At 35.2% G+C, this 16,117-nt stretch overlaps 1 protein-coding gene across 1 annotated transcript in view; it reads right to left on the bottom strand.

Annotated features, from left to right (window-relative positions):
* The window catches only part of ELP4 (elongator acetyltransferase complex subunit 4), a 237,646-nt gene that overhangs the window by 152,388 nt on the left and 69,141 nt on the right, over positions 1–16,117 (bottom strand). Inside the window, exon 5 of the mRNA XM_052652866.1 lies at positions 13,332–13,468. Coding sequence (XP_052508826.1) covers positions 13,332–13,468 — 137 coding nt within the window. The remainder of the gene's footprint in view (positions 1–13,331; positions 13,469–16,117) is intronic.

Raw genomic sequence — 16,117 nt, 5'->3', positions numbered from 1 at the left:
TTTACCTTTAAAATACTGGGCATTTAAAATTTTCTTTAGTTAAAAAATTGTCCAGGTGCATTATTATTTATGTATCTGCTATTACCACGTTGTCTGATAGGAATTTCTTTATATTAATATACAAATATGGACAAAAGGGGTCCAATTACCCAGTGTAAACCTATATGCTGATGCCCAAGTTAACACCTTTAAAAAGCTGATAAAAAACATGACATTTTCATGCCTTATCAACGTCCCTTCTCCCCCAATTTTCAGCAATAGATCCAAAGGATATTTGCATCAGAGAACTGTAATTTATATCAAGAAATGGCATTAGTTTTCCTGTGAAAGGTAATTTTGTCATTTAATCTCATTGAGAAAGATAAAAAACACTACTGTAAAAAAAAATCAGATGTATATCTAGAAAATAAATCTGGTAATCAGATAATAAATAATACATAATTACCTTACACCTCCTCAAACAATGAACAAAGGAAGATTACAGAGGTCTTAATGTGATGAAAGAATAAATGTATCAACAACAGAAAAGCTTAGGTAACAGGAGATAAGATTTTATCTTTGAAAAAACATTATAAAAATAAAATCAGTATATGTGAAATTAACTAGTTGATAAGTGAAAAGTTAACTCTAGGATAATACACATGATATATTAACTGGCAAAGTATCTGGCACATTAAATACTCAAAAACCTTTTCCATCACTGTCACAACATTTGATCATTATGGTAACTTTGTGAGTTAAATACAGCCATTAACTCCATTTTATGGTTGAGAAAATTGAGACCCATTAGAGACTAAGTAGTCTGACCATGGCTGTACAACGATTAAGTAACGGAAGTGGCGCCTAAAATTCAAGTTTTCTAAAACTTCAAGTTCTTTTGGTTAAACCAGAGTGAGGTCCAGATTCAATGAAAAGTCTCTGGATCCAAATACAGCTGAGGTTTGAACATGGCTCAATTCAACACAGTCAAAGTATTCAGGCATATAGTCATATACATGGGTGTGCCTACTCAATTGTGTCTGACTTCTTGTGACCCTATGGACTATAGCATGCCAGGCTCCATGGGATTCTCCAGGCAGGAGTACTGGAATGGGTTGCCATTTCCTTCTCCAGGGGATCTTCCGACCCAGGAATCGAGCCCATGTCTCCTGCAGCTCCTGTGATGGCAGGCAGATTCTCTACCACTGAGCCACCTGTCATAGGAAGGTATTTTTCTTTTAGTTGCATGCGTTGGTGAGAACTTCACCAATAGGTAGGCCTTGTATTAACTTGGTGTATGGTTTATAAAGAAAATTCAATATTGAAAAGCACAGATTTACAAATACAGAAAGTAGGTACTAGTACGGCACAGTGGAAAGTGTGCCCAAGATCCGGGTTCTAGTTTTATCTGTACCAGCAACTGGAGCAGAATACGTGATTTGAGGCAAATTCTTTAAATTTTCTGTTCGGAACTTTGAAATTTTCTCATCTGTAAACCAAAGGAGCATACTAGATAATCTCTGTTGTCCATTCTGACTTAAAATTATATGATTCAAGGATTAATTTTCTATTTTAAGAATGACTTTTCTCATTAAAATGATTCAGTTAGCTTTTTAAAAGTAAGAACTTCTGGTGCATTTAAATATTGATGTAAACTACTTCTTAAGAAGAGAAACTATCATAACTACCAACTATGATTGACTTAAAGATGAAGCATTTTTGATATTATGCAAATCACTGAGAAAATGTAATTTATATTACCAAAAATCTATTTACACATATATTTCAGGTATTTATCTATGACAAAGGGTGAGACATACTTGTAAGGCTGTAGGCACAATATCAAATGTTTCAACTAATTGTGTAAAATAGTTTGCTGAGCTAAAGTTATATTAGCATACAATTTGCATGTAGCTATAAAGACTGTGAAGTCTATTCACAAGTAATTTTCAAGTTAAAAATTCCATTATTATTACACTAAAGGATGTCATTTATTGATTTTTCTTTTCTGATGCTTTTCACCTAAGGACATTGAGTTTGGTTCTCTTCACCATGGATACTTAATTAAGAGAACATAAAGGGACCAGGAATGTGTTAAGGGAACAAAGGTGGGCTGTGGCCAGCACAGACCTCTGGACCACAGCTGGGAAAGTACTAAGATCATGAAGACAGAAGAACTGTATGCATCTTGAAACAACCCACTGACTGACAGGGACACTGCTGAGAATGGTTATGATCTTTCATGAAAAATAATTCAGTTCAATTAGTCTGATTTGTATTAATTATTGATATTAAAAAGTCACTAGATTATGTCTCCTGCTACCCATCTTTACTGCTGTCATTTCTGCAACTCTGTGTCATTACTCATCTTTCAAACACCCTGTCCTTTCAGTTTCTTGATCACCTCTCTTCCAACAATCTTGTCTCCATTCAACCTCTAATACCCATTTCCATGGTCATACCTTAGATCTTGTCATCATCAATAACTGCTATCCTTGTATAATCTCAGTTCATACACTCTCCTCCCTACAATCACCACTTTCTGTCTTTTCACTCAGAGTACCATTTAACTAGAATAGTAGTTTTGCTGAGAAAGTGAGACAAAGCAAGAGAAGGGCAAGGAAGTGAAGATTAAAGCTGACCATGGATCAAGATGGTTAATTAGCTGGAAGAGTGTATCAAGGCAGGTAAGAGGTGGTAGCCAACAGTTCAGTGGTCTCAGCAAAGTCAAATGCTCGCATGGGGCTTCTGCATAGTTTATTTATTTTATACATAGTAGTTTGTACTTTTTAATCCCCTATCCTTATCCTGCTCCTCCTCCTTTCCCCCTCTCAGCCTGTAACCACTAGTTTGCTCTCTATATCTGTGAGTCTGTTGCTGCTTTGCTTTATTCATTAGATTCCATGCATAAGTGATAACATAGTATTTGTCTTCCTCTGACTTATTTCACTAAGCATACTCTCCAGGCCCATCCATGATGTTGCAAAAAGCAAAATTCCATTTTTAAATGACTAAGTCATATTTCATTGTATATCATATCTTCTTTATCCACTCATCTATTAATGGGCCCTTAGCTTGCTTTCGTATCTTGGTTATTGGAAATAATTCCACTATGTAGATTGAGATGCATGTATCTTTTTGTATACATGTACCTTAATAAGTGTTTTCACTTGTTAAGTCTTTTAAAAGTACATCTTTTAATAAGCTACTTTCAGGAATGAGCTAAGTAATGTGGAAGGCACAATGAACATGACCACTGTTCATTTGTGGACCTACAAGGAGAAATTGAACTCCAAATGTGTTTTTCTCAAAGGAAAGAACGGGATAGGGAAAAGAGAGCTGATTGTCTAGATTGAAAACCTGGCTGAAGTAGATTTATTTTTTCCCAAAGAAGAAATAATTTTACTGATTCCTATAAATGGTATGATGGCAACAATGATAATGTACACTCTCACTTTTGACATACTTTCCTAGAATTGTTTTAACAAGGCACACTTGTACAATTAACATGAGTGACATTTGTTTCTCCACACTATCTTTAACACAACGCATTATCATTTTAAATATTTAGTAGCTGAAAAAATGGTACATAGTATTTGTCTTTGTGGTATATATCTCTAGTATCATAGTATATATCTCTTTGGTTTTTGCTTACATTTCTTTGATTACTAGTTAGCCTTATTAGCTATTTCTGTAACTTTTTGGAGAAAAGCTTCTTGATTTCTTCTGCCCATTTTGTATTAGGGCACTCAGCTTTTTCTTAGTAATTTAAAAATGGCTTTAATTTACTAAATATGTATAAGTGTATATATATCTACATATACACATATTTGTACTTTTAAAAATTCTGAAACAATCTCAAATTTATAGAAAAGTTATATATATAAAACAAAAATCTTTATTCTCTATTTCACTAGAGAATAAGTTGCTGACATGATGACCCATCACTTCTTAATAATTTGGGGTATGATTCCTACAAACAAAAACATTCCCCTATATAATAATAATATAGCCATCTGACTTGGGATATTGATATAATTAGGAAATGGATACTACCATCAAAATCTTTAGATCCCATTCAAGTTTTGCCACTTGTGCTAGTATCATCCTTCATCGCAAAAGGACTGAATTCAGAATCATGTGTTACATTCAAATTGTCTCTTCAGCCTCCTTCAACCTGGAAATTCCTCACATTTTCCTTGACTTTTATAATCCTGACACTTGAGGATTCCAGGCCAGCCATTTGGTAGAATGTTCCCAATTTGGGTTTGTCTGATGTTTCCTCATGGGTATATTCACGTTATGAATACCTGGTAGGAATATCACAGAAATGTTGCTGAGTTCTTTTTACTTCATGCTATCAGGGGATACATAACTTCAATTTGCCCCATTACTGGTGACCGTAACTTGATTAAGGTGATGTCTACCAGGCTTCTCCACCATAAAATTATACTGTCCCCTTTTTAGTCATCAGTATTTTGTGGGAAGGTATTTTGAGGGTATGTAAATATCTTGTTTGTTAATAATGTATTTATTTGCTCATTTTTGTCTATAAATATTCATGACTTCCTGTTTTATTAAATGGGTTACAATCCATTACTATATTTATTTATTTTGATGCTCAAATTGTCTTTTCTTTGGCCAGTGGGAGTTCTTTTGAGCTGGCTTCTTATCTTTTTGACATGCCCTCATCATTCTTCAAGGACATCTAAGAATAAAAAAAAGTTACAGATTTATTTTTTTCTTTCCTTTGAATCAAAGATTTCTCCAAAGAGTTCTAATTCCTCCAAAGAGAATCACTAGATATACTGTTTGCTATTTCCCCACTCCAAGATTTTAAACACTCTCTTTAATTTTCTTCTATTACTTTTATAATTTAATTTATTGTATCTAAATCTTTAACTGTTTGGAAATATAGTTTGATGAGATATAAAGATTTCATTATATTATCCCCAAAGGGTTAGACTTTACACACTTATTTGAAATCGCTTTCCTTTATGAAAAAAATGTTTTCATCATAAAAATTCAAACATAAAAAACATAGAAGGGATAGAAAGTATAACTCCAAAATCCACCACTCAAAGGCAAACACTGTTAACAATTTGATGAACGTTCTTTCAGATACTGCTCTAAATCAATCCCTCTTTCTTGACTGAGAAAAATTACTGTGGGATGTTAGGAAGCATGATGATAAAAATGTTTGATTCTGAAGAATATTTTACCAATAAACAAACATAAACAGAGTTATTATAACTATTTAATTCTGGCATTTCACTCATAGCCTTTCCAATACTGATGTATATATATATATACTGAATCTCATAGTGTAAGACGAGCATTTAGCTTCCAGTCTTTCATGAGTTTTTTCGACCAAATATCACTAAGTATATTTAAGAACCTAAATTAATGTGTACTGAATTTTTGTTAGAAAAGAATTTCGGAAAAGCTATATAAAATTTTATGTGAACAGGATTGCTGTTGCTGTTTAGTCACTAAGTCGTGTCTGACTCTTTGCGACCCTATGGACTGTAGCCCATCAGGCTCCTCTGGCCGTGGGATTTTCCAGGCAAGAATACTGGAATGGGCTGCAGTCCTTCTCCAGGGGATCTTCCTGACCCAGGGATAGAACCCATGTCTCTTTCATTGGCAGGCAGAGTCTTTACTGTCAAGCGACCTGGGAAGCCCTATATATGCCCTATGGGAAGCCCAGGGAATATAGGTAGAAACTGCTTCTACCTATATCCCTTCATGAATAAATTTTTAAAGCATGGTATGACACCTGAACTCATCAACCCTATTCTCTGAACTCATCTTTGTAACACTTGTTATCACTCACTCTGTTTCAACAACTAGGCCTTTCAGGTACTTGAAAATACCAATTACTTTCCTTTCCTAGTACACCTGCTGTTCCCTAACCCAAGAACACTTCTTGGCTTAGTGCTCTCTGTAAGACCACTTTTTTCTTCTTATGATTTTTTTCAAGTCTCAGGTTCAGGTCTTCAGAAAGGTCTCATCCTAAAATAACACAAAGTTTATTCCCTCCCCCCTCAATGTATGGAGAGTGTTCTTTGTCTTTATACTACTTATCACAATTCATAATGAGATCTTTATTTGTTTACTTGTTTCTTTTTGGCTGTGCCCCATGGCATGTGTGATCTTAGTTCCCCGACCAGTGATTGAACCTGTGCCCCCCTGTACTGGAAGTGTGGTCTTAATCACTGGACCACCAGTGAAGTCCCTTCTTGTTTTATTAATTTTTTTTTAAAATTATACTTTCTTATTCTAAAAAAATTTTTTTAAATTATCCTTTCTTAAGCTATAAATGGTCAAGGATAACAGTTTATACTACAATAAACCTAGAGCTTAACATGATTCTAGGCTCATAAAAGGTACTCAGGAGCATACAAGTTATTCACACCAGAGAAGGTGTTCAATAAATATGGTTAGATATATGGTTATGCTTACTTACACCTGTAAATGGCACTATCCTAGTTCTCATGTCTAAAAGTATTCTTGATATTCCCTTTACTCTTTCCACAACGACAATGATATCAAAAAGATCAGAGAGACAGCAAGGAACCAAATTAGGTAAGGACATGTAGACCTTATGGATCGCTGTTTGCATATAGGTTTTTTATTCTGAGTGAGATGTGATGTCATTAAAGGCTTGAGCCAGAGGAGTGATAAGAGCTGACTAATGCTATAAAACTGTACTGTCTAATAACACAGTACTTATCACACACGGAAAGTGAAGTCAAGTTGGCCTTGGGAAGCATCATTATGAACAAACCTAGTGGAGGTGATAGAATTCCAGTTGAGCTATTTCAAATCCTAATAGATGATGCTGGGAAGGTGCTGCACTCAATATGCCAGCAAATTTGGAAAACTCAGCAGTTGCCACAGGACTGGAAAAGGTCAGTTTTCATTCCAATCCCAAAGAAAGGCAATGCCGAAGAATGCTCAAACTACAGCACAATTGCACTCATCTCACACGCTAGCAAAGTAATGCTCAAAATTCTTTAAGTCAGGCTTCAACAGTACATGAACCGTGAACTTCCAGACGTTGAAGGTGGATTTAGAAAAGGCATAGGAACCAGAAAAGAAATTGCCAACATCTGTTGGATCATCGAAAAAGCAAGAGAGTTCCAGAAAAACATCTACTTCTGCTTTATTGACTACGCCAAAGCCTTTGACTGTGTGGATCACAACAAACTGGAAAATTCTTCAAGAGATGGGGATACCAGACCACCTGACCTGCCTCCTGAGAGATCTGTATGAAGGTCAAGAAGAAACAGTTAGAACTGGACATGGAACAACAAATGGGTTCCAAATCAGGACAGGAGTACATGAAGGCTGTATATTGTCACCCTGCTTATTTAACTTATATGCAGAGTACATCATGAGAAATGCTGGACTGGATGAAGCACAAGCTGGAATCAAGACTGCTGGGAGAAATATCAATAACCTCAGATATACAGATAACACCACACTTATGGCAGAAAGTGAAGAAGAACTAAAGAGCCTCTTGATGAAAGTGAAAGAGGAAAGTGAAAAAGTTGGCTTAAAACTCAGCATTCAGAAAACTAAGATCATGGCATCTGGTCCTATCACTGCATGGCAAATAGATGGGGAAACAGTGGAAATAGTGGTTGATCTTATTTTTCTGGGCTCCAAAATCACTGCAGATGGTGACTGCAGCCATGAAATTAAAAGGCACTTGCTCCTTGGAAGAAAAGTTATAACCAACCTAGACAGCATATTAGAAAGCAGAGACATTACTTTGCCAACAAAGGTCCATCTAGTCAAAGCTTTGTTTTTTCCAGCAGTCATGTATGGATGTGAGAGTTGGACTATAAAGAAAACAGACTGCCTCAGAATTGATGCTTTTGAACTGTGTGGTGTTGAAGAAGACTCTTGAGAGTCCCTTAGACAGCAAGGAGATCCAGCCAGTCCATCCTAAAGGAAATCAGTCCTGAATATTCTTTGGAAGGACTGATGCTGAAGCTGAAACTCCAATAATTTGGGCACCTGATGGGGCAAACTGACTCAATAGAAAAGACCCTGATGCTGGGAAAGATTGAAGGTGGGAGGAGAAGGGGATGACAGAGGATGAGATGGTTGGATGGCATCACCGACTCAGTGGACATGAGTTTGAGTAAACTCTAGGAGTTGGTGATGGACAGGGAAGGGTTGCGTGCTGCAGTCCATGAGGTTGCAAAAAGTTGGACATAACTGAGCGACTGAACTGAACTGAAGTCACACATAGCTACTTACACTTAAATTAATAAAATAAAACAAAAATTTCAGTGTCACATTGAAAATACTCATTATTAGTTGCATGTGGCTTGTGGCTGCTATTTTGGACAGTACAAGCATAGAAAACTTCCATCCCTGAAGAAAGTGCTATTGGACAGTACTATGTAAAAAAGTTCGTGAGAGCTGCTTTGGACACAAAAATAAGAGCTACGAAAAAGCAGGGAGCAAGATTAATTAGGAGGCTATGCCAAGAGTCCTGGCAAGAAATATGGGTGACTTAGGTTTAGCATGGTGGAGATCAGGGATGCAAGAAGTGATCAGGATCTGGATATATTGAAGAGACAGTTGACAGGATTTACTGATAGATTGAATATAGGGAGTGAGACAGAGAAAGGGTCAACAATTGGAGAGAGACAGTTGTTGGAGAGAGACAAGGGAGACAAGGATCAACAACTGCTTTATTGAAGGAAGACTAGAAATATGAAAGAATATACATAAAATACATAAATAAGAGAGTACGTCTATGGGCAAGATGACTGGGATTAGGAATGTGGGAATAAGGTGGAAGATAACAAGACAACCAATGAAAATGGCATGCCAGAATGATCCAATTAAATTCCATGTATCCAAAGGCCCCCTTGAAGAACAGAAAGAAGAAAGAAAGGTAAACATATAAGCAAGTCATTTCTCTTCATTGGTCAAAATGAGGTTCAGGATAATAGTTCTCTTTCTATAGTTTCAGAGAGCATCTTTTTACTTTAATTATATCACCAGCAGATAAACAGGTAGAGAAAATTCCTCCTCACACTTATATCTTTGCTTTTCTTTAGCTCTGAGATTTGTATATTATATCATTTACTATATATCCTTTGAATAGAGTAGTTTATAGTCTACTTCTATAACTATATGATTCTGTTATGAACCTTTAATCTCACCTAGAAGCTCTCTTCCAAAATTCCTTTTTCGTGAGTAAATTTTCAAGTTTTAACTTCTAAATATACTGTGGAGCTCTGTTTCTCAATCTAAGAAAAAAATCTGCATTTTTGAAGTAAAATATACTCTTACATGGCTATGTTTCAGTTATTGGTTTCATGCCACTAAATCTCTGTGCTAAGAACAAGACTATAGTTAACTTGAGTTATAACTACATTTTATTCTTTGATTCACTAATTCATTGATTATCAACTTAATACTTGCATCCTAGATTCAGACAATAAATAGATGAAAACAATTTTAACTTTTCCTCAAGGATTTCCTAAGCTTGTTGGGAACATAAGAATATAGACAAAACAAATAGTTAAGTGTAATGAAATTAGTGTTTTGACAAAAGTACAAACAAAGGAATATTAGTAGGAACATATGGGGAACACAGCTACAATTTGTCTAGGAAAATACTACAGAGGTTTATACAGAAGTTTCATTTACTATGGTAAAGAGACTTTGCAGGATAAGAAAATGAAGTCTAAAATTGTAAATAATATTCCTATCCACTTTCCACTGTTTTTCTCCTAGAAATTCTCCCAGAAAGATAACTACTTCTCTTAGAATTCAGTTCATTCTAGTTAATACAAAACTTTTAGCTACTACTAGCTATTGTTCGGAGAAGGCAATGGCACCCCACTCCAGTACTCTTGCCTGGAAAAATCCCATGGATGAGGAGCCTGGTAGGCTGCAGTCCATGGGGTCGCTAAGAGTCGGATACGACTGAGCGACTTTACTTTCACTTTTCACTTTCATGCATTGGAGAAGGAAATGGCAACCCAGTACTCAAGTGTTCTTGCCTAGAGAATCCCAGGGACGGGGGAGCCTGGTGGGCTGCCGTCTACGGGGTCGCACAGAGTCAGACACGACTGAAGTGACTTAGCAGCAGCAGCTATCGTTAGCATAGATGTATAAAAGTAAAATCTTGAATTAAAAAAAAAAGACCACATCAAAACAAAATCAATTATTTACTACCAACTGTATGCAATCTCAGTATTAAAGACCCAACATATTTATAATTTTAAAAGTACCATTTTACAATATAGTGGGTGAATTAGTTGGTTTGGGGTACTAGAACAAAATATTGGGTGGCTTAAACAGCAGGAATTAATTTTATTGCTGTTCTGGAGAGCAGAAGTCCAAGATCATGGTGCCAGCAGGGCTGGTGTCTGGTGAGAGCCAGGGTTAGTGTTGGGTTGCAGATGGTCACCTTCTCGCTGTGAGCTCACATGGCTTTTCCTGGGTGTTTACTCAAGGAGAGAGTAGAGAACTCAGTGTCTCTCCTTCTTTTTCAACATCACCATCCTATCACACCAGGGCCCCACCACCCTCAAGACCTCATCTAAGTGAGTGAAAGTGAAAGTTGCTCAGTCGTGTCTGTCTCTTCACGACCTCATGGACTATACAGTCCATGGAATTCTCCAGGCCAGAATAGTGGAATGGGTAGCCTTTTCCTTCTCCAGGGGATCTTGCCAACCCAGGGATCAAACCTGGGTCTCATCTAACTAACTCCCAAATGCCCTATCTCCAAATTTTGGGGATTAGGGTTTCAACATATGAATTTGGGGAGGGGGGTGGATGGGATGAATACTAACATTCAGTCTGTAACAGCAGGTTAAGCAGTATGTTAGTAGATTCATGAATAAATAATAAAGGATGACAATATCTTTCTAGTAGGGAAAAAGAACTGTGCTTGGACATACCTATTAGCAAAGCTTAACTCAAAACAACATCAAATTAAAAAAAACAAATTGTAAACTATTTTAGAATTATTCTCAAAATCAGTTTTTCTCTTGTTTTATGTTTGAGGTGATCAGATTTATAACAGTAAAATACCAAAACAAAATTATCTAGGCAATATTATTGTGACACATTTCAAGATTCTACAACCAGGCTTTAATTTGAAAGTTTAAACTGTAGGTATGAACATTTTCCATTGGCAAATATACCAGTAATTTTAGTTATTACAGATTTCAAATGACCTTCAGTTCTTCTTACTGTAAAAAAAAAAAACTTCATAGGTTTCAACAGTGCCTTTAGAAATTATAAAATTATATATTATATCCTCATACATGATAGACACAGCCATATTCTCTCGTCTTAATTATAGGAAAAGTATGGACAAGTGTAAGGCTTAGCTTTATCGTTTTATAAATGAACCAGTAAAGTTCATTTTAGTGAAATGAGCACACGCTTTTCATAAAATAAATCTCACATGGTAAAGTACCCATTTTCAAAATTAATTTAATTACATGTTTAAAGTTTAATTACATTTAATTAAGCATTTAAGTTTAATATGAAATAAATGAATTATCAGTTAACTACTATGAAATGAAATACTGCCTTGATAATTAAAATCTATAAATTTTCCTGTTTCATGTAAAACTGTTAGTTCTCAAAAATATTCTTAAAATATATTTAAAAAACTACATCCCCATATCTAATCAAGGTATAATTTTTCTGGTGCCCAGGTTCTTGTTGGGTTATACATTTACTACGGCAGTAGATGGAGACAGCCTGGTAAAGAAAAAAGAGCAGAGGGTTTCGGACACTTGGGTTTGGTGTCAGCTTTACTCACTCACAGACTAAAATAGTGGTAAAGCTGCTCAGTGTCTTTGTTCTCAAGTTTCCTACAAAGTGGGGATAATACTGCTTCTCTTACAGGGCTGTTTGGAGGATAAATGAGATAGCCCATGGTCTAATGCCTGGAACATTACCTGATATTGATCAGGTTAATTGACAAATGTTGATTTCCCATCACTTTAGTTGCTAAGTGAATGAAAACCACTTTGTATTTTCTGGCTTAAAAGGTTTTATCTTTAATTTTTTAAATTACAAAAGTAACACTATATCTCTTTTTATGTATTTACATTATAATTAATATACATTTTTCATTTCCCTAAGCACTCCATGAATGGAGACAGTATAGCATTACTGCTAACAGAAAGAACCAACTTTGAATCTGGGTTTTACGATTTACTTTTTGAGAAATCATGGAGACATTATTTTAATCTGTTTCCGAAGTATGTGTACGTATATGTCTGGTTCAGTGAATGACAAAAATTAGAAACTAGTATAATCAATAAAATCAAATAAATGGAATAGTCTTCACTAAACTCTCAGGCAATATTTCTGGGAAAGAGACTCTAGATTTTTAAATCATAAATCAACATTTACTAACTCATTTCATTTTGAAAATAATGGTTTTACAGTGTAAAAGAAAACAACCTATTCTGTGAAGCAACAACCTATTCTGTGAAAACCTTCCCTTGATTCAACTGCAATATGAATTAAAATTAAGTATTTCTTTATTGTTGTTCTGTTGCTCAGTCGTGTCTGACTCTGCAACACCATGGACTGCAGCAAGCAGGCTTCCCTTGTCCTTCACCATCTCCTGGAGCTTGCTCAAACTCATGTCCATTGAATTGGTAATGCCATGCAACCATGTCATCCTCTCCTTCCCTTCTCCTCTTGCTTTCAGTCTTTCCCAGCATCAGGGTCTTTTCTAATGAGTCAACTCTTCGCATCAGGTGGCCAAAGTATTGGAGCTTCAGCTTCAGCATTAGTCCCTCCAATGACTATTCAGGATTGATTTCCTTTAGGACTGACTGGTTTGATCTCCTTATAGTCCTAACACTTTAGAAATTATTCAATGTCAAGTCTTTAATTTTCAGAGTTTTGCCTTAATAAAGTTAGTAGCAGTATGAATATGTTGTGTTGGTTTATTATGTATCAAAAACGTGGAGCAACAGCATGATTTTATACCATTTTCACTGCTATTATTATCAATAAGCAAAATTTATGTGTCTTGTGTGTTTAGGGCTGAAAGATCCTATTACTGAATTATTTCACATTTTATTGAAAATAAACAGTAGTTATTACAAATTTGGTATCCAGATTTGTCAAGTTTCAAATTAAAGAGTAATGATAGGTCCAACAGTTATAGGATTAGAAAAATCACATATAATGAAATAACATAAAATATTAAGGTTACATATTACCTAGAAAACTAACATTTATTAGGATTTGTTCCTTTAAATAGGCATTCTTTCAAAGACTGTGGTAAACATGTATTTTACTAATCTTTGAAATCAGAATTGAAATCATTAACTTACCAGGATTCTACATTAAAAGTTGATATTTTTTCTGGGAGAAAAAATCCATGCCACTTTGAGGTCTCAATGAGTTCTTGTGGTATCCTTTTTGATATATCATAATTGTGACCAAATCCTGAAGATAATACTGGTCCACCCTAATAAGAAAACCCACACTGGTTGTTAAAAATTTCTTTTCTTTAAACTGTAATTTGTTTATGCATTTTAATGAAAATATGGAAGAACTGATATATGTAGACATTAAATTTCAAAGAAGCAGGCAACAATTTTTGTTATTGTAAGCTATTTATAGTTAGAGATCAACCCTTACATCTCTCATGTATCTTCACTCCCGGTGGTTCTCTAAGTTTTATATGAAATTAACCATCTCTTTGCTTTTTTGCAGAGGGGAACTTCCCTGATAGCTCAGTTGGTAAAGAATCTGCCTGCAATGCAGGAGACCCCAGTTTGACTCCTGGGTTGGGAAGATCCCTTGGAGAAGGGATAGGCTACCCACTCCAGTGTTCTTGGGCTTCTCTGGTGGCTCAGCTGGTAAAGAATCTGCCTGCAATGCGGGAGACCTGAGTTCAATCCCTGGGTTGGGAAGATCCCCTGGCCTGGAGAACTCCATGGACTCTATACTCCATGGAGTCGCAAAGAGTCGGCAACGACTGAGCGACTTCCACTTTGTTTTTTTTTTATGATCTCTTCAAATCTCTCTCTCGGTTTAAAAATTTTATATAGATAACTCAATTCATGTTTAAGACTTCAAGTTTTAGCAATAAAATAAATTTACAGTTTTAGAAAACTTAAGCCAAGTTAATTCATTGAAGAGGGGTCCAAAAGAAACTTGCTATTTATATACATTAAACTGAGCATCATATTAAAACTAAATTCTCGTAATACCATGTGTATACACAGTATTCAAAACTTCTTACAAACAAAGTTAAGCTTACTGTATAAAATATATTGAGGTATTCCATACAGGAAGAAGGCACATGATAAAGTGGGAAAATGTATACAAGTTTTCTTAGTTAAATCAGAAATCTGGCATATTCATTGTTAGTTCATTGATAATTCCTCTTTTGTGCCCTCCACTAATGATTTCTCCAAACAATTCTCTTTCTTAGAGGAAACTTTAATAACTACTGATGCTGAATTTAATTACACAGGACAGCTGAACTCTAGTAATATAACATTAATATTATACTGATTTGAATGGACTCTGGGCTGATTTCTTTCAGTCAGCACATTCAAAATATATCTCTATCCAAATATACCTTTATTTAGAGTTGAACTACTAACAGACTCTGCATGGCAATAGTTTCTAATAAAATCTCTGATTTTATTTACTTAATTTTCACTGCCTTGAATGCTACAAAACACAATAATTTCAGAACACTAAACTAGGTAATATTTATGGAAAGTGAGGAACTGTACAGAGTAGGTTCTTAACTTGTTTTACTAAGTAAGTGACAATTTTGTAATTCAGAGAAGAAATAGACATTCGCTTGCCACTAGGTGTTTGCATTTTAAGACTTCAGAAATTCATATTAAATTAAATCCCTACAAACCTCAAATTATACAGTAATACAGAATTTAAAAAATTAAAGTCTAGTAGAAACACTGTTCTCAGATTCAGACTCTGGGGGTTTGTCATTCATTTGGTATATAGAATAGCTCTTCATTCCTCCATAAGGTACTATTTGTTTTCATTAATAAAAGAGACCTATCAATTGGCTTAATCTAATCTTTTCAATACAATATATACAGATGTATGGTTTCAAAAACATGATTTATCCATTTGCCACGAAATTGCTAACAAGTACATTATGTCACATTAAAATTTGTTTCTTAAACAGAGGGTGTAAGGTTTTTAAATGTAAAGTTATTAGTCTAAAGCAATTTAAACAAGGTCTGTTCTTTGGCCTATAATCTATTCTTTATCCGGATTATGGTTCAAAATGTTTTTACTGCAATCTCTGCTAGAGCTCATCTTTTTATTGTGTGAGTCCAAGCCCCCTTAATGTTTTAGAAAGGCCTTGACTAACTGAACTTTGATCTGATGTCTTCATTGAGAAAAACACCAGGTTGCCCATTTCAGATGCAAATCCCTCTAAGGCCCAATAGAATTTAGTAAAGACAGCAAAAAAGAAGAAACAAGAAGTTTCCAGGATCCTCTTTGAGAATCCTGGGGCACACTGGTGTCCTTAATCCACACTGCTGCATGGATTAAGGTAGGTGATAACCTTTCCTGATTCAAAAGAATAAGCGGAGTGCCTACAAACTGGGTGGAGACTAGGATTTGGTAATAATAAAACACCATGCAATAAAAGCCTGGTCTCTGTCAGAAGCCTCTGAAAAGGCCTCAGTGTACCACATTCCCAGGCCTAGTGGGGAAGCTTGCAAAAGCCTACCTGAATCAAATAAGCATGAATAATCTATTTTAGCAGACTGGCCATGGGGAGAGAGAAAGAAAGAGAGATTTTCGCTTCTTTTAAGTTAATAAATTTATTAGCGGACTGAAGGTTCTTGAAGTCCTATGCACTTTGAGAAATATGCTAAATTGCCAAGAAGCAAAGCATGCTTTTTAAGTTGCCGTCTCTACCAATGTTTCTAATTATAATATTAATGTCATCGAAATCTGAGATTTGGGATGAATCAAGGCAGAAAATTGATTTCATCCTGTGACAGTCTACACACAGAACACAATTCATCAAAATGTAAAAATTTATTTGGAAAAATTTAAAATTACAATTAAATTATTACTTTTTTTAAAAATTAAGATTAGATAATGGCAACTGAAA

This window comes from Budorcas taxicolor, chromosome 15 (assembly GCF_023091745.1).
Source record: "Budorcas taxicolor isolate Tak-1 chromosome 15, Takin1.1, whole genome shotgun sequence".
Classification (NCBI taxonomy): Eukaryota; Metazoa; Chordata; class Mammalia; order Artiodactyla; family Bovidae; genus Budorcas; species Budorcas taxicolor.
Note: the sequence above shows the minus strand (reverse complement) of the source record. Positions and strands in the feature narration are given on the sequence as shown.